At 42.0% G+C, this 25101-nt stretch overlaps 1 protein-coding gene across 2 annotated transcripts in view; it reads left to right on the forward strand.

Moving 5' to 3' along the window:
• The first annotated feature begins 4723 nt into the window (after positions 1 to 4723).
• Positions 4724 to 25101, forward strand: part of CACNA2D1 (calcium voltage-gated channel auxiliary subunit alpha2delta 1) — a 697188-nt gene continuing 676810 nt past the window's right edge. For both annotated transcript variants that reach the window (XM_075064441.1, XM_075064440.1), the window contains exon 1: positions 4724 to 5009. In XM_075064441.1, coding sequence (XP_074920542.1) covers positions 4915 to 5009 — 95 coding nt within the window. In that variant the 5' untranslated portion in view covers positions 4724 to 4914. The remainder of the gene's footprint in view (positions 5010 to 25101) is intronic.

The raw sequence follows: 25101 nt of genomic DNA on the forward strand, positions 1-25101 counted from the left end.
TAAAGAACATAAACGAAGCCAAAGTAAGCTAAAAGGGAAAATAGGATGAAGGGCGACAGAATGCTGGAACTCGGGGCATTGAAGAATCCCACAACATGGCCACCGATTGTAAGTCCCAGCCTGGAGGCACCGAGGTTGGTAACGACATCGGAAATTAATGAAGACCCAACGTCGATAGCCTACCCAACCATCGCAATGAACGACTGGTGATCAGTAGGCAAGGCCAAAAACTAACACCTCTAGATGTGACGCAAGATATGCAAATACTCCTGGCGAAGATGCCAGAAAAGATGCTTTTCTACAAACCGATGGCTTCAGTACATCTGTCCTCCCTTCGGACTCCTGGGCCCCGCCACATTCCAAAGACGGATGGATAAGTTATTCCACCCCATGCAACATGCGCCGCCTATCTGAGGACTAGTTATACATAGCCCCTGATTGGGAACAACCGGGACAAAGGGAAGCGGTGCTGGACGCTTGCGAAAGGCGGGTCTCACCGGCTAAGCTCTGAAATGCGTGATAGGACTAGCTGAGGCCAATATCCTCGGGCATGTCGTAGGGAGAGGGTGGTGAAGCCCAATGGAACAGGGGAGCAATCAAGATTGGCCTCCGACGATCCGCAAGAAGCAGGTCAGAGATTGGGTAAGTGGATACTAAAGATTCATCTCATTTGCCACAAGACCGGGGCCATGATGGATGGAATAAAAGCTCGGCCCCGAGATAGTGAAGTGGACAGATGCGGGAAGCAGCATTGCAGATTTGCGGACCGCCCATGCTGCCATCCGGTACTCAGGCCCAGACTTTGAGAAGGAATTCATCCGCAGACGGACCGCTCGGAGGTGGGACTGGTGCCGTCTTCCCAGATGGAGGGAGAAGACACCCATCTTGTACCTCAGCGGAAGCTCCTCCCAGGGAAATAAAAATAGCTGTTGGTTGAAAAGGAATTCGGCGATAATGGGCCTATGGAGACCTCCGCACTACTTCCTGGGGCGCAGTTTACCCTGTGACTGACATGCCCCGCTCCAGTGGATGCATAGGAACAAGGAAAGAACCAGAGTGACGAGGGGTTCCTCTCTTTGCAACTTCCATTTTCGGGGTCCAGCATAGGCTGGAAGCCAACACGGCAACGCGATGGCTCCCCACCACACTCGCTCGTCCCGAGTACCAACCCTGGGTGAGCAGGTGGGGGATTGTGAACAGCAGGGCCAGAGGGCAGAGAAGAGTGTAGAGGGCTCGGCAAGGGAGAGGTTTGCTTTAGATTAACTAAAAAGCTGTGGCCATTAGAGCACCTGACAATTAGAGCACCTGACTCAGTCAGGATATAAACCCCTGCTTCAGTCAGACAGGGTGTGGTAGTTAAGAGAAGAGGTTGGATTGGAGCAGAGTGCAGATGGCAGGAAGAGAAGAGTTGCCCAGAGAGAAATAGAAGGTTTGGAGATGCTGTGTGGATTGGGAAGCAACAGAAACCTAGTAAGGGCACCAGCGTGTATAGAAGAGGCGAGAAGCCCTTCACAAGCTGACGGGTATGAGAGGGAAGTAACCCAGGGGAAGAAACCGCTAGTCAAGTGGTCACCACAACCCCAGGGCCCCTGGTTGGGACCTGGAGTAGGGGCGGGCCAGTTCTAGTTAATCTAAAGCAAACCTTCCTCCCTTGGCAGGGAATAAGGCCCCCTGCTAACACTCTTATGCTGCCCTCTGGCCATGCTGTATCACAATGTCTATAATCAGGGAGCTAACAGGGCATATTCTGGTCATCACCCTGGCTGCCCTGCTTCTGTGTTGTGTCCATTTCAACAACCCTTATGTCCTGATCTGTATATGAGCGTAGTCAGATATAGGATCGGGGCCTTAGTCTATCTTTGGCCTCTATCCTGCAGTGAGCTTTATGCAGACCTTTCCACCTGTATGGAATTCATTGCAGAAGGGGCCCTTAGCTTGTAATCTCTTCAGGGTGAGTGTCTTTGTAGGTATTTGTACAGGGCTTAGAATGGATCTGGATGCTGATTGGTGCCTTTGGGGTATTACTGTATTAGAAAGAGCAATAATACTTCTACTTGTATTCTTTCCAGTTGTTTACTACTTTGATTATTATTTATTTATATTGCAATAGCACCTGGGAGCTCTGGTCATGGACCAGTGTGCTGGGCCCTCTACAAGCACAGAATAAATTACATTATTATAGTGGGCTCGGGGTCTGATCTTGGAAGCTATTTGTATTACCATTACTATAATTAATTATTTTTACAGTTGCTGCACAGAGGACAAATGCAGCATTAGAAAGCTTAAGAATATGATGTTAATGTGGAAGAAATTAATCCCATGTCACTTTATGCTTCTGGCTTTGCTTGCACTATCATTCCTCCTTTTGCCTTAGTTGCTCATTTGTCTCTCCGACGTCAGCATTGCTAACCCCAAGTGTTCAAAAATTACGAGTCGGGGCACCAAAAATCAGGAGATTGGCTTAAAAATCATCTCATTATAAATGTAATTTTGATGGGTTTTTTCTTCTTCTTCTAGTATTTGTGCCTGCTAGGGGGTCACATTTTCAAGCTTTTCACTGCAATTATAAGCACTAAAAACCACTTTTTTTTTAAAGTGGAAGCTGAGATGCTCACATAGTCACATGACTCCAGGAGACAAACACCAAATATCGTGAGACTCAACAAAACTGAAGATGGCTGAGAGTTTTACATCAGTGCTAAGGTGGCTCTGAAACAGTCTTTCTTTGTCACCAAGGGTTTATGACCACCCTGCTCTTCCCATTGCTAAATGGAATGAAGTCCTGGCTAGGCAGGAGGGAAGTCTCAGAGGTGGGGATGTGCCAGTTTAGCAAATCCAATGAGTTAATAGTGACTATGTTCAACAGAAGCAAGGAATAGGTGGAAGTAAGCTCCATTAGATTAGAATAATTAAAATGAGACTGGATAAAACTCTCAGGTACCATACGGATGCATGATACATATAGACAAGGTAAATAGCACTACAAATGCACTGTACGGCAGAGATTCTCAGTGTGGTCTGTGGAGTATTTGCTGCGAGTCATGTAGAGAGCTGGCTGATTGCATGAGTAGAAGGATGGTCTGGTGGTTAAGGCACAGGGCTGTGATCTGGGACAGCTGAGTTTAATTCTGTGATTGATCACAGACTTCCTGTGTGATCTAGGGCATGCTGGTTAGTCTCTCTGTGCCTCAGTTTCCCAGCTGTAAAATGGAGATAACAACACTGCGCAACTTCACAGGGGTATAGTGGGATAAATAGATTCTGAGTTGCTCAGGTAATGGGAGCCATTTAAATACTGAAGATAGGTGTTGCTAGCTCTGCCCCCTCAGGTCTATGTGTTGGATTGTTGTTTTTTAAAGTTTGATGAAATAAAAAATAATTGTCATTGTTCTTCTACCTGCTCTATTAAATATACATTAAATATTTCCCCACTTTTCCTTTACCTTGTAAACCAATTGTAGTTTCCATGGGGATGTGATTGATGATGAATAGGGTAGTGGGGACTATAGGAGGGGCTGGTTTGCATGATTGTGAACAGAAGAGGTGGTGGCTCCTACAAAGGGGGGGTGGTAAAGTTAACAAATAAAATAACCATTGAATCTCACTTCAATGAGTAATATTTTATTATGACTAAATTTGTCTGCTTGTAATACAGCGGAATAAACAAGTTTCTATTCCAAACTGTTTTCTTCATTTAATAACTAAATCCCTAAATTGTTAGTAGGGATAAAGCCCCTTCCTAGCTCCCAGCTGCCTATACCCTGGGCCCTAAGATGATCTCTGAGTTAAAATGTGGTGAGGCAAGGGGATGGGGTATTAATTTTTATTGGATCAGCTTCTGTTGGTAGGAGAGAGAAGCTTTTGAGCTTACACTGAGCTCTTCTTCAGGTCTGGGTTCTGTGTAGCTGGTAGGCTTGGCTCTCTCACTAACAGAAGTTGGTCCAATAAAAGATATTACCTCACCCACTGCAAGCTTGAGGTGGGGAAAAACACCCTCACAAGGCTGCCTGGGAGAATCCAGCCGCCTACGCCCAGGGATCCGCCCGGGAGGTACAGAGACCCAGCCACCCATGCCCGGGGGGCCGTCCGGGAGGTGCAGAGACCCAGCCGCCCATGCCCGGGGGGCCGCTAGCGACAAGCCCGCAGAGGCTTTCGAACTAGGCGGCGAACCGGAGTCTTACTTGATTCTGCGCTTCAGTTCCCAGGCTGCCTGGGCTCCAGCACAGGGCTAGTTAATAAAACACAAAGTGCGTTGCGGGCCGCCTCGGAGCCTGGCCTGCGAGGCTGCCTAGCATGCGGCTGGCTGCGGGTTAGGGCTAGGCACCATCTCCCCTCTGCCCCCTCCCCAAGCTCGGGAGATCAGCCGCTGACTTTGGGAGTTCCTCTTATTCCTTGTATGGAAAGCAGCTCCCCATAGGGCTCGCCGAGACTCATCTAACACCCTCCCCCGCTGTGACTTTCCCCAGCTCCCTTGTCTTCTTGCTGGTAGCAGGAAAGCAAAGGAGAAATCTCCACGCCTCTGCTGCTTCCCACAACTCACCCCCTCCAACACCCCCACGCCCGCCGCCTCCTCCTCCTCTCCCCTCCTCCGCGCTCGGGAATAAATCCGAGAAGGACCGAGCCAAGCACGCCAGAGCGAGCGGAGAAGCTGTTCCAAAAGTAGCCCTGATGGCGGCGGATCGGATGCAGCCGGAGCTGCCGCGGGAGTAGCGGCGAGTCCCCCGCTCCACCCACCGATCTCAATCGGTCTCCTCCCCACCCCCAGCTCCGCTCCCTGCTGCTGTGCCCATCGCTGGGCGGCTCCTCAGAGAAAGGGAGGGGGGCATTTTAAAAAGCAAAATAACCCCCCACTTATTTAATTTCATTATTCTTTCCGTCTCCGTGACTGGGGGGGATCGATCTTCGATCAGGAAGATGGCTGCTAGCTGGCTGCTAGTCTTTGGTCTGACACTTTTCCAGTCCCTGGTGATGAACCTGTCCTCGGAAGGACCCTTCCCCTCTGCCACAACGTAAGTCCCACCTGATTTTGGGTCTGGACTGTTTTTTTTTTTTTTAATGGGATGGTGGGGAAGGAAAGCGTTTCACTGAGAAAGTGTGTGTGTGTTTGGCAGCGGGTGGCGATTGTAATTAGCAGGAGAGTTCTCCTTCCTGGGGAGGGGGAGAGCCCTGATCATAAAGTGGTAACTAGGGTACACTGCAGGATTTTGGCTGCTTTTGTTTTGGCGATCCAGGCTCTCCAATAGATGGTCACTGAAAAGAGCGAGAGCAGGACCAGGGAAAGCCAAGTACTATACTTTTTAGTCAAGGGATTTGCATGAGAGCAACACTCCAGACCAGTCTCTAAATATACCCCCAGCAGTTTAGCTGTGCTAAGAGGAAAGTTTCTAGTTACACACATTCCCCTCTCTCCGCCCCCACCAGCTTCAAAGGTTATTTCTGTGTGACTGGAATTTTAACACTTTCTATTTTTAAAAATATTGTAGCAATTTCTTTTTTTAAATAAAAGATGCATGAAATACATGTCCTCTTTTCCATGCATGTTTCCAAGACAGTGTTGTTATAATTTTTGGATGCAGATTTTAAATGTATATATGCGCTCATTTCTACTTGGATCTCCTCCAGTTCACAACATTAATATTTTGACAGTTCCAGGGTTTGTTTTGTTCGTGTGGTTTTGTGTGCGCGCATGCATGTGCAAAAGCAGACTTTTTTGCATGTTTAAAGCAACATAAGTAAAGTAGCTGTGTTTTTATGCAGACTCTTCAAACATTAGCCTTCACAATAATTACTTAAGGGGATTCACCTTTGCACCTTGATGAGAAATTTTCTTAGTAATGGCTGTTTTATGTTGCTGTTTTGCATGGATATAATAGAAAATTTTAAAGCATTGCACAGTTGTTAACATGAAAGTGTGTCCCTGAACAAAGCTAGGATCACATAATAAAAGGCATGCAAAATAAGAAAGGGGGGGAGAATAGCCCAATATGTTATCTTAGTTTCAGTCAGACACTTATAGGATAAGAAACAATGTGGATTAATGACCACATTTTCTTTTTAGAAGCACTTACTTTTAGTTCCTGGGTTAAAACCTGTCATTAGATAACTTTATGTGGATGGCTCACTTTAATGCATTTTACATAAGAAAAACAAAGCTAAGAGTAGTCTTCTGTGTTGTTTGATGCTGGGCAGAATTTACTGTCCTGTCTCATTCTGTACAGGAGATTTCAGTGATTACCAGTAGTGCTTTTTACCAATTAGTGCTGCTGGTGTGTTAGCATTGGTTTCTGTTCTCTGTGTTGGTTCTATTATGTATTGGAGCAAGACTAAAAGGATGCACACATTGATACAAGAAAGAAAGGAATTAAGAAAGATAACTGCATAATCACTTAATATCTTTTAGATTGCTTTTTCATTTTCATTTTCTTTTATTTTCTTGGACTGAAAGAGTTACAAAGATGTGCTGTGTAAAACAAGAAGCATTAACTAAAAAATAATGCTAAGATACCCATTTTTTAAATCCTTGCTACTCTTAGACTTCACCATCCTAGATCAAAAGACTATCTCTTATGAATTGATAAATCATGTTAGATACAATTATTCACAATTGATCTTCTCCTTAAATTTATCTAATTCGTAAAAGATAAAGAAATGGAAACCAACATGACGGAAAGCAGATACTATAATTTCCAAGTAGAATTATGGATCTCTTTTTACTTTGAGATACTTTGTTTTTAAATATTAGTAGTCCGCTCAGTTCATATTTGCTTCTTACCGTCACAATTACTCTTACTATTCATAATGATAAGAGCAAACATCAGTAGAATAGGGTATTAATTAATCAAAGAACTTTAATGATAAGGAATGAAATAAAAATATCTGTTCTCTTGGTTAACAGCATTTATATGTTCTCCACGATCTACTTACTGTCTGTTTTTTTTTTTTAAATCAAGCCATTGAAATATTGTAGAAAGAATCCACAGTGTCTGCTTATCTTCATAATAATGTATTTCCAGTCTTAAATGAAATCAAAGAGCAAATGAGTCTCATTTCATTTAGGAGACAGTTCAGCAGGCTGGTAGGAGGACTTGTTTTGCAAAAACTAATGATGTAACAGGTGAAGCCGAAAACAATGCTAGGATACTGCTTTTAACAGCTGTGAGTTTAATGATGTTTTGCTCACCAGTGTATAGTGTAAATGGAGAAGAATAAAGTGAAAATGACACAAGTGAAAATGTTCGTGACTGTAAATCATTTTAGATGTGAATACCAGTAGTAACAAATAGAAAAAAGACTGAGGGGTGGGAAGAAACGAAAGGGATACTAATAGTTGAAAACCAAAGGCTGTTTAATGCCTGATATGTCACATTCATTTACAAGTATTTTCCAAATATTTTCAATATGCACCCCTCTCTTTTATCATTTACTTGAAAACTTGGTGTTAGGCAGTATTTGAATATTGCTTGGGTGGGTGTGTTGTAATTTAAAATTAGCATATCCAAGGCTACATAGTTGTTTTAATCAACAATTGCTTTCCACCCTATTACCCTGTGAATTTTGCATCAGTTAATGTCATTCTTATGAGATGTATCTTTCCTGCAGAACTCAAGAAACTCATGTAATCAATACAGTGATATAAAAATATGATCTCTTTTTTTGTAAAGGAAAACTCAAAAGCTTTCACTAGCGTCTCTTAGATAGAATCTCAGGCATTTGATTGATTTCACTACTTTGGCTTTGATATGTTTACCCAGCAAAATAGAGGGAGTCAGCTTATTAGTAACATCTATACTGAATGAAGTAGAAACCTGAACTGTTAATTCAAAATTAGAAAATATGTTATAGTCACATAGTGCAGCAAGCAGCCAACATTAGAATATTTTAAATAGGATTGAAGATTTTCTGTATTGGGATATGCAGGCATATTGATGGATATAACTTGATCTTTTGATATAAGGTTTGACAACTGATCAATATATATTGCACATTTAGTTAAATATATCATTTTCACTGAGTCAAAATATTAATGAATTATACAATGCACTAAATTATACAGTGCACTAAAATATACAGTGGTCTCTTATGTTTTGACATCCAGTAATTCAGTCATATGTGCAATATTGCATGCATTTTGCACTTGTATGAGAATATTTTTTTCGTATGGCAGACCTATCATACTTCTAACTGAACTGCTGGCAAAAGTACACAATGCATTTCTTTCTTTCTAGTCTTATGTGTACATTTAAAATATATCTAGATATATATAAACATTAATGTTAGATGTATTTTTTAATTTTATTTATAAGGACAGCCTAGCGCACTGTGGTGCTGCATGAATAAAATAACAGTAATAGAAACAAAATAAGCCACTTTAATTTCAGTTTTTTTAAAAAACAGTTGTACTTTTGATATCAACTAAAAAGCAATGATTACAGTAATGTTGATGTTTACTATAACACTGATTAACATAAAATGTAAATATGTACTCCATGCTTTGAGAGGACTAACTTGGGTATTTTGTTACATAATTTAAAACTTAACAGTTAAGTGTTTGACAAATTTAGGGTTGGATCCTATTAAATTCAATGGGACTGCTTTTGTGTATTGTTTGCAGGATTGGGCTCATAGTTTGATTCTATCAAATCCTTTAAAACATTTTCTGTCTTTAGTTCTCTCTTTTTTTTTTAAAATGACTCTCTCCAACTGTTTGGATTTTAAAATGAGAAGTATAAGTTCGTGATATAAGCGAGACAGACTTTGTCACTTGGAATGAGTTATAAGATTTATTAATATTATTCAGAATATGTAAAATATGCAAAAATAACAAGGAAATTGTGCATATACTTATAGACAAGCAAACATTTAGTAAATAAAGGTCTAATCCTGCAAACACTTACTCATGTGAATCACTCTTACTCTCTTTTATGTCATTAGGATTACTCATTGAAGTAAGGATGACACACATGAAAGGACTGGGATCTTTATCTTTTGGGTTTTGCACATGGTCCTACCAAGTGTAATTCTACCATTAATAACTATACAAGCTAGAAATGATATTCTGTATCACTTTCTTTATTAAATGATTAGTGACAAAGGGTGGACAGAAGACATTCATGATATGTGTTTTAAATGTGCTGATAAATGTACATACTTCATTTTGACACTTCCAGTATAACGATTATTTGATCCTTTTATTAAAAAAACTTCCTATTTTAGCTTTGAAACTAGTAGTAATATGGCGAGTACTAGCACTTATAGCATTGTTTTAGTACATTCAGAAATACTCTCTGCTATAAAAAATACCACACTGACGTGAACCTTCATGTAAATGGAAGAGAGAGAGGGAGTATCACCTCTTGGTGTGTTCTCAGCATCATGTATATTAAAACCACAGGTGCTTAAAACACAGTCTTATGAATGTATGTCTAGTAGAAATAAAATTTAAAGCAGAGTGCAGAACAACTTGGTGACCAGTATTGTTTTCGTTGTGTGTGTGTGTGTGTGTATCGGTGTGCATGATGGTGATAAATGAAAGTTATTTGGATTCACAGAACATGATTCTATTATATTTATTATCAGTGAATGGGAGTTTCTTGGTATTTTGTTTTTATTTCTTTCGCTCTTGTTAGTGTTTTAATGTCTTCCCCTCCTCCCCACCCCCTTGGTTATTTCTTCTGAGGTTTTCAAACCTACAACTGTTACATTTTATTAGATATGAACATCTAAACTGAAAACTTGCAGCATAGTCACTGGTCAGAAAGAGGTTTTCATTGAAATAAATCAGTGGTTTAGGGTTCTTGCCATCTTTAATCTTACAATGATGGTATTCTCAGAACTGCATTGCTCATACCCTACAAAATGATTTTATCCAAGAACTCAGCTTCTAGAAAGAGAGGGAGGGAGCCTGGCAGTATGTTAGTTTTATATATGTTCACTTAAATAGAAGGTCTTTGGTGTAGATTTTTTTAAAAACAATATTAATTTAGCTGAACACTTTAATTTGGGGGAGGGAAATGGTCAAATTTTAGTTTAACCTTTTGCAAACGGTAAACTGGGTTACACAAATCCACTGATAACTGAGGTTAGACCTTTTAATGCCTTGATCCTGTGTCCCTTATCCATGTGAGCAGCTCTTACCAAAGCAAGTAATCTCATTTAAACCAATGAACTATAATAAGATTTGAGGGTTGCAGTACTGGGTAGTATAACAGAGAGAAGAAAATAGACCAATCCTACTCGAACTGGTTTTAATGGAAGCAGGATTGGGTCCGAAATTCCCTTGTATTTTTACAGGTGAACTAGAGTTTCTCATCTCTGTATGCCTATATATGTATTTTGTTTAGCAAGTTTATAAAGATATTCATGACTAATGCCAAAATTGTGGACTTGGGATAAAAACCCTCTCCTCTGCTTAGGAAGAAGAATCTTCACCAATCTATAATGCTGGGAATCAAATTGTTACTTGGACCTCAACTGTGATTTTGCTAAAGTCAAATGCTGTGCTTTATTTTTGTCTCTCGTAAATACTGAATCAGGCTTATTTACAGAAATGGTACAAACTTATTTTCTGGATTTAAGCAATTAGTGACCCCAACACCTTGAAAAAATGCAAAGGTTACTAATTACCAAAAAACAAACAAACCCATAAAAACATATTCCTCATTTTTCGCCCTTGGGTAATTCCGATTCTCAGTGCTCTGATTACTGTCAAAGCTCTCCAGTATGAGCACTTCATTCTGTCTACTGTCAGTAAATGATGCGTATCAATGAATATTTAAATTATATGTGAACGAGAACGCAGCCCCAATTTTTCTTTTTGTACGTACTAATGGACCCGATCCTGCAACACCTTTCTCATTCAGATAGTTCTCTCACATCAGTGATCCCATGGTCCCCTCGGACTACTTATATGATTTACAGGATTGGGCCCAAAGCTCGGATTTTGTAGCAATAAATGGTATTGCAAATAAAAATGAACCGAATGCTGCAATTACATATTATGGGCTTGATTCTCATCACTCCTGATTGATACCCGTGCAAATGAGGAGAGAATTTGTCCAGTACCTTTTTTTTAATATGCTTTTGGCTCCAACAGCATAATTATTTCCATATAATACTCTACTGATTGTAGAAATGGTTTAAATACAAACTGCAAATATATAATATTAATAGCTGAATCCTGCCCTCAGCTGAACTTCTAACACCTTGATGACATAAACTCAAACCAGAATATTAAACTGAGGACAAAGTTGGGCCCAATAGGTCTAATTTTTTAGGACATTCAGTCAAATCTAGGCTGCTAATTATGCAATATTGCAGTAGAACATGGGTGGGATTTTCAAAAGAGCCTGAGTGACTGAGGAGCCTGTACATACCTTACTGAAAATCAATTGGACTTTTGCTCCTAAATCACATCAGCACCTTAAAAATCCAACTTTGTATCAGAGGAGTACATCTAGGGGCCTTATTGCATAAACCTTACTGCAGCTAAAGCCCATGGCAACTTTGCCTACATAGAGGCAGCTGGTTGGGGCTTGGGTGTTTCCCAGGTGTGTAGAACTACACCCTTTTGAAACTGAGATAAGTTCAGATTGTGCCCCCATCAGCAGAGTCCTCAGCAGCATCTCCATCTTCCCATGCCCTCACAGCTTGGATTTATGTAGTGAGGGAGCTGGGTCTCAGCAGGCCTGACATAGGAAGAGGCTGATACCACAATGGACTGAGGCAGCATGGGTGATACACATTGCTCCCTCTCACAAAGATCTCCCTAGTGAGAGTGACACAGAATGGAACTTGGTTGGTGGAGCTGATGTTTGATGAGGGTGGAATTGTTGCCCAAAGGGTGACCCCAAAGCAGCTGTCCTATGAAGCAGGGTTATTGGTTACAGAGGGCACAGATCCTGTCTGTATGAGAAGTGCCAATGCTCATTCCACATGGAGGCCAGTCCTGGCCCTGATGTTGTTTGAAAAAATAAAAGCAACTATGTTGATATAACAAACTTGCAAAAGCCTCGATGTTTTTTCCCCTACTGTTTTATTTTTCTGGGCTTTTGTTGAGACATCATTAAATATAGAGTGTTATGCCAGGGTGTAGAGAACACACATGATTTACAAAGGGAAAAATGTCAACTATGGCTTTGTACATGATTGCTTCATTTGTTTACAAATGACTGTCTTTAATGGGAATTAATAGTAAATTAATGAATTATGTAATGATGGGATTGATATTTGAAAGATAATATCCTTATGTTCCATACGGTTTCACTCCTGAGCACATTTCCACTGTGACAAAAATCAGTACTAAATGTGTCTGATCTGTATTCCTTAAAAGATGTGAACATTTGTTACCATACAGTAACCTCACTTACATCAATGAGATCTTCCATGAGCAGTGACTTCTTATTTGAATCAAGTTTTGCCGAATCAAACCCCATGTTTTATATTCTTGATATGAGGTCAGAATCTGACCCTAATCAATGAACCTTTGTTGAGAAGCCCCATTCATGTCAGTGGGGTTGTTGCATGGGCAAGAACTCATCATATGAGTAAGGATTTGCAGATTCGGCCCATAGCTCTCTTTTGTTTTTGTTTTTAAATAATTAAAAATAATGGGTCCTATCTTGCTCCTGTTCAGTACAATAGGAGTTTTTCATTTACTTTAATGGGAGCAAGATCAGACCCAAAATTCTCTCCTTCCACTCCCCGCCCCATTTCTCCCTAATGTACTCTTCACTTTGTGCCAGTGGTAGAAGAGAGAGGCAGGAAGCTGGATTTTTGTTCCTCGTATGATCTTTACTGTTTGTTTACAAAGATTCTAACAAGTTTATGAAAAAGATTGACATTATATTGCATCAACAAATCAGCAAGCTTTTGCAGTTAATTACAGTAATTCAAAATCAGACTGTCTTTATTTGAGACAGTGCCTGAAATACTCATAGCATATGAATATGGGGTTATAATATTTCTGGTTATAATAAACCTTGCTTCTATGGGATTTTTTTACCCTCTTTAATTACCTTCTCTGCTTCTCTCCCCGTCCCTGCTTTTTAAGAGTTCAATAGGAGAAAGCATGAAGATCAGCTGTGATAGATACAGATTTTGCAAATAATGATTTTGGCCCTTGAACCTGAAATTGGATCAGTGTGTTCAGTGCCCAGTCCTGCTGCCCTTACTCACCCGACTCACATAATTTCAGCTGGGCTACATGCGTGAATACGTAAAGCAAAGTGTGTCTCATTTTTAGCAAAAGCTCTGATGTGACTAGATAGTGTAAAATAAAGATTGCAGTCATCGTTTTCCTTGGCATGCTACCGAAAGTTCATTTTGTAGCCATATTTTCTGAGGTAACAATTTTTGCTCTAGAATAGCTCCTCTATATGACATCAATGGGGGGCTGGGCTCTGTGAGTTTATTCTGGAAGTGCAGCTATTGTATGCATCATGTTCCTCTCTGCACATTGCCAGTTTCCCAGAAGATATCAATGCAGGAAGTGATATGGGTAGAAATACCTTATACAATATCATGTACGCTATTTTATTATTATCCTCATCATCATCATCATTAAAAATTCTATAGAAAGAATAGCATTCTGTACTAGAGTCTGTGTCACTCTGTCAAAAATTACATTACCTGTTCCCAAGTCACTGATAACTTGGAATTAAATAATCTTATGAATCAGTGTCCCAGCAGACAAAGCACAATATGGGGTATTAGTTGGTGTCTGTGACAGACCACCAGATCACACTATACAATAGAATGATGAGCTCCTTACTCACCTATTCAGAGTGTTCAGGGAAAAAAAAACCCTGTGGGACTGTGGGGAACTTCAGTATGAGTGGCATACACTGGAAGTATCATGCTGCCAGCACTAAAACATCCTTGGAATTTCTAAATGTTATAGAATTCAGTTCAAACTCTATGTGTTGCATCGAACCCAGGGGAATTCTATATTAGACCACATCTTGACAGATAAAGAGAAACTGGTCACAGAACTAAATATTAATGGTAGCTTAGGTACAAGTGATCATGACTTGATCACATTTCTGATGTGCAAACTGAATAAAGTCCAGACCAGTAATAAATATACTTGATGCTTTAAAAGGGCCTGTTTTACAAAGCGGAAAACAATTACAAGTTAGATCAGCTCAGAGGAAAAAAAATAATCAGAAAAATGTGAATGATGATTAGGAATTGTTTAAGAACATTTTACTACATGCCAAAAAGCCGCAATCCCACAACTGAGGAAGAAGGATGTTTTGGTTAAAAAAACAACCTGGTTTATAAAGGAAGTGAAGGCAGATATAAAAAATAAAATAATATATAACAAATGGAAGAATGAGAGTAAGGAATATAAATCAGAAGCTAGGAATTGTAACAAAGACAAAACAATCCTTTGGGAAATAAAGGAACACAAGGAGAAATTTATGGCCAGAAGTATAGGATAATAAGAAGTTCAAGTATGATAGGAACAAAAAGAATCCTAACAATGGTATTGATCCATTAATAGATGAAAATGATGGAATTATTAATGAAAATGCAGAAAAGCCAGAATAGTTCAATAAATATTTCTGTTCTATATTTGGGGGAAAAAACAGAGGATGATGTTATATGATAACACACTTTCCATTATATTAGCATCTCAGAAGGATGTTAAACAGCAGCTACTACAGTTAAACATTTTTAAATCAGCAGGTCTGAATAACTTGCATCCAAGAGTTTTAAAAGACCTGGCTGAGGAGCTTGCTTTACCATTAATATTTGATGCTGTTTACAGTAAGTCTTGGAAAACTGGGTGAGTTTCAGAAGACTGGAAGAAAGCTAGTTTTTCGACAATATTTAAAAGAAGTATAAACAGGATGACCCACAGGTAGCTATAGGCCTGTGAGTTTGATGTGGTTCTCTGGTAAGTTAATGGAGCATCTGATATGGGACTTGATTAATAAAGAATGAAAGGAGGGTAATATAATTAATGCCAATCAATATGGGTTTATGGAAAGTAGATTCTTTCAAACTAATTTGTAATCTCATCAAAAAAAGATATCAAGTGTGATTGATACAGATAATGTTGCTGTAATATACTTAAACTTCTGTAAGGTGTTTGACTTGGTACTGGATGATATTTTGATTAAAAATTAGAATGATGTAAAACATGGCACACTTTACATGGATTAAAAGCTTGTTTAACTGACAGGTCTCAAAATGCAATTGTAAATGGGGATTCATCATTGAATGGATGTTTCTAATGGGGTCCATCAGGGATCAGTTCTTGGCCCTGTGCTAGTTAACATAGTTTTCAGTGACCTGGAAGGAAACATAAAATCAGCACTGATGAAGTTTGCAGATGATGGAAAAATTGGGGGAGTGGTAAATAATGAAGAGAACAGGTCACTGATGCAGCGTGATCTAAATCACTGTGTAAGTAGGGCACAAGCAAACACTATGCATTTAATATGGTTAAATGTATACATATAAGAACAAAGAATGTAGGCCATACTTTCAGGATGGGGCACTCTCTCCTGGGAAGCCGTGATTCAGAAGAAGATTTGAGGTCATGGTGGATAATCAACTGAACATATGATGCAAGTGTTATGCTGTGGCCAAAAGGGCAAATGCCTCCCTTGGATGCATGAACAGGGGAATCTCAATTAGGATCAGAGACACTAATTTTACCTCTGTAATCAGCGCTGGTGCAACTCCTGCTGTAATACTGTGTCCATTTCTGATGTTCACAATTCAAGAAATACGTTCATAAATCGGTGAGGGTTCACAGAAGAGTCACAGGAATGATTAAAGGATTAGACAACATGCCTTACAGTGATAGACTTGAGGACCTCAATCTATTTAGCTTAACAAGGAGATGGTTTAGGGATGACTTAATCACTGTCTGTAAGTACCGACGTGAGAAACAGATATTTAATAATGGGCTCTTCACTCTAGCAGAGAAAGGTAGAACAAGATCCAATGACTGGATGTAGAAGCTAGACAAATTCAGACTGGAAATAAGGTAAAAATCTTTAACTGTTGGAACAATTTACCAAGGGTTGTGGTGGGCTCTTGATCACTGGCAATTGTTAAATCAAGATTGGATGTTTTTCTAAACTGTTTTCTCCAGGAATAATTTTTGGAGAAGTTCTATAGCCTGTGGGTTATAAGAGGTCAGACTAGATAATCACAATGGTCCCTTCTGGCTTTGGAATCTGTGCCTCTAGGAATTATTAAACTCCTAAAGTATTCAAACGACTTGCTACAGAACCTTGTTAAATATCTACAGAACCCTGTTGGTTTCACCCTTCACATTCTGTAGCACTTCTCTAGCTGGAAGCAGTAATTCCATTCTATATCTATAACCCCTCTTCAAGAGGGGTTAAGGTAGAGGTGTGGGGGCCAGAGTTCTAAAGGGAGCTGTATCTGAGATTGGGTGGGATAGAACATTGAAGTACTGCTTAAAAAGGGTTGGCCTTCTACAGTGGTAGAAGGTATGCACAGGTCCACGTGCATTTATTTACTAGTCAATCTGCTGGTGTTGCCAACTGTGCGCCCTTCCTCAGGGCTAAAACCATCCCCATGAATGGATGATGCAGTTTCAATGGTATTTTTTCTGCAGAAGAATAATGAGAAAGGAGACTAAAGGGAGGGGTATTGTTTTTCTGGTTTACATCCCCGGGGAAAATATGTTACATTATAGTTAAACTGGTCCAGTCTTTTCATATTGAGTCTCTTTGGGCTTGTTCTAGTCACTTAAAATCGGTGCCTCAGTTTCCCTCATTTATTAAATAGAGGTAATACTTACCTACTTCACAGGTGTCCAGTTTTACAGATGAGGGGCCTAGTATCTAGCCAGATTTGGGGGTGGGGGGACTGTCTAGATTAATTTGTTATTGAAGGTTTGTAAAGCCCTTTGTGAATGAAAAGTGGTTTTATTTTTATACTCTCATTTTGCCTCAGAAAGCAGTATACGTGTGATCTTTCCTGACAGGATAGTAATTCTGATTTATCTGCTTCCCGCGGGAGATGCTTTTTATAGAACAAATGAAAAGTTGCTGTCACACCTAACCCTCCCCCTCTTTTTTGGTGACTGAAGGCTTGGGGAGTTAGGAGAGTTAATCCCCCAAATTTTTACTCCTGGGATGTACACAGATGGTAAAACATAAGCTCAGTAGCATTTTTAGAAACTAACGCCGGAGTCAGCAAAAATGTACAGACAGCACTGTGAAAAAGACCAGTGTATCTGATTCATGCGAGCACTTAGTTACACTCATTTTGATATACCCCCATCATTTCCCCAGATGAGAACACCTGAGGGGCTTATTTCTGGAATTAATGAGCTCCTGGAGTTCCCACTGAAGGCATTCAGAACTGAGGGTGCTCAGCTCATTTGAAAATGGGCCATAAACATCTTAAGTGTTCTCGAGTGAAAACAGAAAGGGAGGCTAGTCAAGAGGTTAGGATGCTAGCCTAGGACCTATCCTACCTTGCAGAGGTGGTGTGTGAATAAATACATTACAGACCGAGGAGAGAATGGAGTCACATAAGTACTTAAGATAAATAGAGCTGCTTAATGAAATTACTTTCTAGGAATACACACACATGTTGCATGGGGGGCAGTGTAGGTGGGGGTGGATTTATTACAGACTATGAATTCATGCTATAACTAATGATAACCACTGAAGTAGCAAGTTTTCAAATGCGAGTAACAGGCCTCTCCATGGTAATCATTTTTTTACATGCACAACAGAAGGAAATTTGTATAATCCTTACACTGTTAATTTGTTACATTCAAAGTCACTTTCTTATGTGACATCTTGTTGCATTTGGCTTTTGCAGAAATGCTAGGTTTGCAAGTGAGTGGGTGATTTGCATGAAGTGTTAAGGAGATTACATTAAACTAAATAGGTGGGACCAAGTTCTGCTCTATATCTGAAAACAGAATCTGGCTAAATTAGTCAGTGTGTGACTTAGTGGCATTACACCAGAGATGAATTTGGCGTAAATGTGCATGCATAAATGTCCACAAATATAATTTGGGGCCTGAGTCTGACCTCCCTTACATCAGCATAGGGCAGAAGTAATTCTACTGAAATGAATAGAAATATATTGGTGAATGCAACAAGAGAATCAGGCCTGTACCATATACAACCAAGGTTCAGGATGAATCTGCATAAAATAATTTCTTATTGTGCATGTGCAGGTTTTAATCCTTGGGGAATGAGTCATCACTGTTAAGGCCTGATTGTGTAGTTTGTATAAAATAAAATGTATTACATGATCATATTAGGCTATGAAAAGGGAAATAGTAGCATATCACAAAGGAAAGCATGCATGATATCAAATGTGGTCATTTGTCTTCCCCTTAAATTATCAGCTCTGACATCACTTCATTGTCTGTGCATTGCTGAGCAAGTGTCTATGTAAAAGAGGACTTTTTAACATGCTATAAGGCATGGCAAATTGTTCCTTCAGATTAGCAACAAATGTTATTTTGTATACATATGTGATCGTAAAGAGAAAGTATTTCCCCCTTTTAAAACATTGTATGTTGTCTAATACTGTGAAGTCTAAAATGTAAATGACTTTCACACGTTTTGCCGTTTTTTTTTTTTTTTTTTTTTTAAGAAGCAATTAGTTGTAGAGCTCAGCATTTCATTTCAGCTTGGGTAGGAATGATCAAAGTCATTTATTTTAACCCCTCATTATGCAGAGCTGATTACCTCGTTCACCATCTGGTGCAAAGCTTGATTTTTTTTCAGGTGTTTATATTTAAAATTTTCATAAAATCTAAAGCATCAGAGTTCTGCAAACTAAAATCTTGATCTTTGTCGCAAGAAGTATATTGGAAAATATTTACCTTCTCTCTTCTCCACCAGGAGTTGAAATATACAATGAGTTTAAAGAGGAGACTGGTCTAGAGGTGAGAATGGGGTGTAGGAATGCCTGGGTTATATTCTCCTGCCAGTGCCGAGTTTACAATGGTGCCAGTGGCTCCATGGAGCTGGGCCCATGTTCAGATGTGACCTCAGCCTGCTCTGCTTGGACAGCACCCTAAGACCCTGCTGGCTCTCCACACCCACCACTTGCTCCTCTCAGCCTGCCCTCTGGCCGAGGGCTCCTGTCTGCCCCCTGGCCAAACCCCAGTCTCTGCTTCCTACCACCTGTGGTGCCCTACCTGTCTCCCCGGAGTGGAGGTGCCTGGGACTGGTACAGAAACCTGGCCAGTCTCAGCTAGGTGGTGGTGGTGGTGGGACAGTGTGGGGGAGTTGGCTGGGCTCCTCCAGGCAAGTGCTTCTTGAGGGAGCCTGGCTGGGGCAGGCCCTGGCCTGTCTGATCGTGGCACTCCCGAGGGGCTGTAGCGATTTCCCCACCCTGGGACATTAGGGAGTGGGGGTTCTGTGAAGGGTGCTGAGACATTGTGATGGGGCTGTGCGCAGGGGGGGCAGGGGTGGTGTTGTGCAAGGAGCTGTGCATTTGTGGGGGGGCTCTGGAAGGTGCGCTGGGCATAGTGGGTTCGGGGGAGGGCACTGACCATAGGGAGTCAGGGGTGTTGGCAGAGGGACTGTGTGGTGTGGCATGGGATGGGCTTGCTCCTGAGGGGAAGGGGCATGCTGGCAGCACAGGGCCGGGCGGGCCACTGTGCGTCTGATGACTGTGGTTTGTAAATAGTGTCCTCACACTGGTCTGGATGGAGCAGAGCCGCCCTGCCATGGCATGCCCTATTGCCTCTGACTGGCCTCTTGCTCCAGGGACTGACCCTCCGTGCCATGCTCCATTACCCCCGTGGGGGCCACAAATATGTTTGACGTGTGGCCCACAAAAAATTAATCCAATCCTGTCTCCTGCGTAAGGTTGGGGGCTGGGAGTTAGAAGAACTCTTATACTACTGTCTCACTGTATGATCTTATAATATTAGGGGTGGGACCTCAAAGTCATCTAGTCCACCCCCTTGCTCAAAGCAGGACCAATCTCCTGACATATTTTTACTCCAGTTCCCTAAATGGCCCCCTCAAGGATTGAACTTGCAGTCCTGGGTTTAGCAGGCCAATGCTCAACCACTGAGCTATCCCTCCAAAGGCTCTCCCAAAGGAGAGAGAGCTCAGTGGTTGAGCATTGGCTTGCTAAACCCAGGACTATAAGTTCAATCCTTGAGCGGGCCACTTAGGGATCTGGGGCAAAAATCAGTACTTGGTCCTGCCTAGTGAAGGCAGGGGGCTGAACTCAATCTTCAGCAAGTTATTTAGGTCTTGATCCTGTAGAGCACTCTGTTTCCATTAATCATAATGTCATTGGGAGGTGACTGCTCTCAGCATCTCATAGAATCAATCCCTTAAGCTTCTCAGGACTTTAGTTTCCCAGTCCGCAAAACAGGGCATAACAATACTTATCACTCCCTCACTGGGACATTGGAGGACATAATTAGGTACTTGCATGTGCAAATATGGTCACTGTGCACGCAAATTGCATTTTTACACACAAGTATCCATTATGTATCACAAATAGAGATTTTTCTCCCCTGCCATTTCTGCAAGCACAGATTAAGCACCAATGACTGAAATTTTGGTTCCATGTTTGTATTCACCTGGAGCCCAGTTCTGCCACCTTTACACCCGGGGTCGGCTCTAGGCACCAGCATTCCAGGCATGTGCTTGGGGCAGTACTTTTCAAAGGGTGGCATTCTGGTCCGTTGGGGGGCAGCACTTTTGAAGGGGTGGCACTCTGGGTTTTTTGTTTTCTTTTCCTTCGGCGGCAGCACTCCGTTTTTTGTTGTTGTTGTTTTGCTTCAGCGGTGGCACTCTGCCCCTCCCTTCTTTTGTTTGTTTTTTTGCTTGGGGTGGCAAGAAACTTGGAGCCAGCCCTGTTTACACCAAGTGGCGAATTCGGCCGAGACAGGTGGGACACCGCCTCGCTGTGGTCCCGCGCCCGCAACGCCACGCGCCGACTAGGGAAGCGACTGGGCTGCCGCTGGGTCTGGAGCGAGGAGCGACAGGAGCATGGGAGGTTCAGGTGCAAGCAAGATTCGGGATGGAGGGAAGCATACACCCCCGTCCGCAGCCCGGAGCCAGAGGTGCTGGGAGTCCTGGAAGGCCGCAGTCCCCCGCTCCTAACGTGGAACCCTGAGGAAAAAACACCTGACCAGAGGCAAGGCTTTGAGGTGACAGCAAGTGGGACTCCAGCAACCACTCCTCCCCGCGGGCCGGCTTCACCGCTTCGCCGACTGCGCTATCATCTACCGCGCCCGGCTGAACGGTGACCCGCTCAACGGGTAGCCGTCCGCTCACAGGGAACCTGGGACCAAGCGTGACGCAGAGGAAGTTGCAGGTACCCTGGAGACCCTGCCCACGTCCTGTGCTGCTGCAAACCCCCACGCAGAGCTGGAGCTGCGCGCACAACCGCGTCCAGGAGCCGCCTAGCGAAGCATCGCCCACACTCGGTGGATGCGCGTGTCAACCGCCCATCCCCACTCTTGACAGCGCGTGCCGCCAGTACTAATCGTTCCGTCACGGACGAGGAGCGAAAAGATCATCCTCGGTCGACCGTGACCATCCCTAGAGCGAGGAGCGACGACTCCGCTTGGGAAGCACCGAGCCCGCAAACTCGAGAAATACGCCCCTTGTGACACCTTGCCCTGCGCTGAAGGCTACGAGGTCTACAACCGACGCACATGATCGTCGGTGCGCTGGGCGCTGGGACCTGGAAACGAAGTGTGCTCAGGGCCTGGTGGGGTGGCCGTTCTATGGCGCGCTCAATGAGATGCACGTGATGGTCTCGGACAACTATCCGGTGGTCTAGAGAGACATTTTACATCGAACCACATACCGAGGCCACCGCCAATTACCAGGAGGAGCGATCGTGGCTCCACGCACCCACGGGGGAGACGGGCGGAATCCTTACAACCCGCCTATCCAAAGCCATATCCCCTGAGTCCTGAAACTTACCATCATGGATCCCACCACCGTGGAGGGTCGACCCTGTCCCCATACTAACCGGCTTCGCGCTTACTCATACCCATGACGTGTGTAAGCACCACTATGACTGTATGTACCTCATGCTTCTGACCTCTCATATCTTGCCCCGAAGTCCACCCGTACACACCCGCATGGGGGACATTACAGGCTGTGTGTACTATATGCTGAACCGTAACCAGTTGCCAGCATCCCCCCATGCTCTGTATGTTTCCCCCGATGACCAACGACTGACACATCAAACTCTTTGTATCACCTTTCTTTAATATTTTCTAATAAACATTTAAATCTGTTCTTACTCCACAAGTAGTCCATTGAGGACAATGGAACAATCTATTGTAATGAAGTATTACAACAGTAAGGAACTGGGCTCACAATGTACTTGTGACACAATTTTGTCATCTTAGGCCTTGGCTACACTGGCGCTTTACAGAGGTGCAACTTTCTTGCTCAGGGGTGTGAAGAAAACACACCCCTGAGCACTGCAAGATACAGTGCTGTAAAGCATCAGTGTAAACAGTGCCGCAGCGCTGGGAGCACGGCTCCCAGCGCTGCAAGCTAATGGAGGTGGTTTACGTGCAGCGCTGGGAGAGCTCTCTCCCAGCACTGGCGCTGCGACCACACTCGCACTTCAAAGCGCTGCTGCAGCAGCACTTTGAAGTTTCAAGTGTAGCCATATCCTCAGTTATAAAGTTACTTCAACCCAATCTAAATCTAATATTTGCCTGGATCCTCTCTATATACATCAGACAGTTGCCTAGGCATAAGTCAGCTTTGTATTTGAGCTCCTTTAAAAAGAGTTAAATAAAACAATTATGGTTCTAAATGGAGTGTAGAACTGCCCCTAAATTAGGTATAATTAACATAATTAAAAAAACAGATGTAGCAGCTGTGACACACACATTAAAATCTTGAGGTCTTTGTTTTAAACAATCATTTCAATTAAAACATTTTTGTACTTACATATCCTATAAACAGAGATATTAAGTGTTTTTGTACCCCGTGGTAACAGTAAATATCTGATTTGAAGCTTGCAGTTACTAACTAGTCAGAGATGCTACATTACACAACAATTAGAAACCACACTAAAATTCAGAAAGTTACTCACTGTTAATCATGAGTGAAATTGCAATGATAGCATGATAAGCAGGTAGGAAGAGTAATACAGAAGGGAGGGAGTTAGGGAGAGACTATTGGCAGAAAAGAAAAGGCATGTTGACATTACAGTACGTGGAGAGAAAAGTTAGGGTGATACTTTATCAAGTGAAAAAATAGTAACATAATTGGGCATGACTGAAAAACGAATAGAGGTGCAGAATATCAAAGTGGAAACAGAAGAGGTAGAACAGTGATAAATACTAGATAAAAAGGTGAATCCATATGGAATAGTCACTTCTATGAAGAAGAGTATGCTCCAAGATAGTGAAAGTCACAAAGAGGGGTTTTTGTTTGTTTTGGGATGTTAACTAAGCTCTGTGAATTTTCTGCCGATCAGCGCTTTCATTTCAGTTTTGTAGTCTTGTACATGCAAATTTAATACTCTAGCCCAGGGATTCTCACAACAAAATGTTTGGTGACCTCGGAGTGTGGCCACCAAGTCTTGCTGGTGGCCGTGCTGACAATTTTTCCTAAAATACTTAATTAACTTTAGGAAAAACAAATAAATATGCATATATGTGTCCCTGCCAGCAGGTATATGGGATCTTGGGGAGCAATTACCACACAGGTGGGGTGCCAATTAATTTCTTTATTAAAGGAAAAAGGAAGTGGTGGGAATTTAACAATAAAATATGAAGGGATGGGGTGTATAGGGTGTTTATAATAAGCAATGATGGGGGGGTTCTTCTTGAACAGTGTAGGGAGTTCTAACAGTGGGGTACAGTAAGTGGGGTTCAGCACAATGGACAGTACAGTCAATAAGCAACTCAACTTTATATAGGAACAATTCTAGATACAGTGTGAAATGCAAAATGTACCAAAAAGAAATGCAAATAAAATGTGCTAGCTCTTCTATATAAATGGTTAACAATCTTAGATAGAATGTATTAAGTGGTTGTGGCCTTATATACAATGTAACACAATGGTATTAATGTAAATACAAAGTATATCAGCAATAATGGGTGATAAGTGAAATTAAGCAATGTAGAAAATTACTGACTTAATTTGTGAGGCTGTGATAGCAAGAGTGTACCTAAAAGCTGGGTTAAGGAACAGGGGGGGGGGGTGAATGATTAGTGAAACTGATGAGAGGAGAGGTGCTGGAAGCAGCGAGAGGCTCTGGAGCCCTGCAAGGTAAGGACAACGGGCTAGAGAGAGGTTTTAAGCACACGGGGGGGGGGGGGGGCGATATGAGCAGGGGAAAAACAGACAAAGTTATACAGGGGAGAGTTTCAACAGCAAAGGGTTTGGGAGGTTCGGTGGCAGCAAGAGTTTGTAACAGAGAGACACGGAGAAGCACACAGGGGGGGGGATTGGAGGGGGGAAAAACAGACAAAGTTATACAGAGGCAGAAGCAGCAAAAACCTTATCTATCTTAACCAACAACTAGGCAAAACAACAAATATCACAATTCTAAGCAAAACTATAACAAGCAACTATACTGAGCAACAGAACAGCAAACTATAACAAGGCAGCTGAAAACTTACAAGCTTTACAATCATATACAACAAAGAACAAGGCAGGTGAAACTTACAAGCTCTATAATCTTAACAAACTATAACTTATTAAACTAAAAAACAAAACCTATGGTGCACCTCATGCTATGGGGAAGTTACAGAGGGCAGAGTGGTATGTGCCCAGGGACGGTGGCTGCAGCAGTGGATACAGCTGCAAGCAGAGAGCCCCGAGGCAAAGCCCACAGGAGCAGAGCTTAGCAGCAGCACAAACTATTTTTAGCAGCAAAGTGCTGCGGAGTTTAGGAGAGGTTTTAAGACACAGACCAAGGTTTAGCTTGAGTCTGTGTGCTGGGGAGACAGAGCCAGCAGCTAAAATAATAAAATAAAAGTATAGAGAGTTTCACAGAGGGATTCTTACCAGTCCCCCCAAAGGAAGCAGCAGAGGTAAAAGCAGCAAGAACATCAGAAGGCTAGGTACGGTCTCAATAATCAGGAGATCTCTCAGGCAGCAATTCGTTCTTCGTGGGGGGGTTTCA

The sequence above is a fragment of the Chelonoidis abingdonii genome, chromosome 1, assembly GCF_003597395.2.
Source record: "Chelonoidis abingdonii isolate Lonesome George chromosome 1, CheloAbing_2.0, whole genome shotgun sequence".
Lineage (NCBI taxonomy): Eukaryota > Metazoa > Chordata > Testudines > Testudinidae > Chelonoidis > Chelonoidis abingdonii.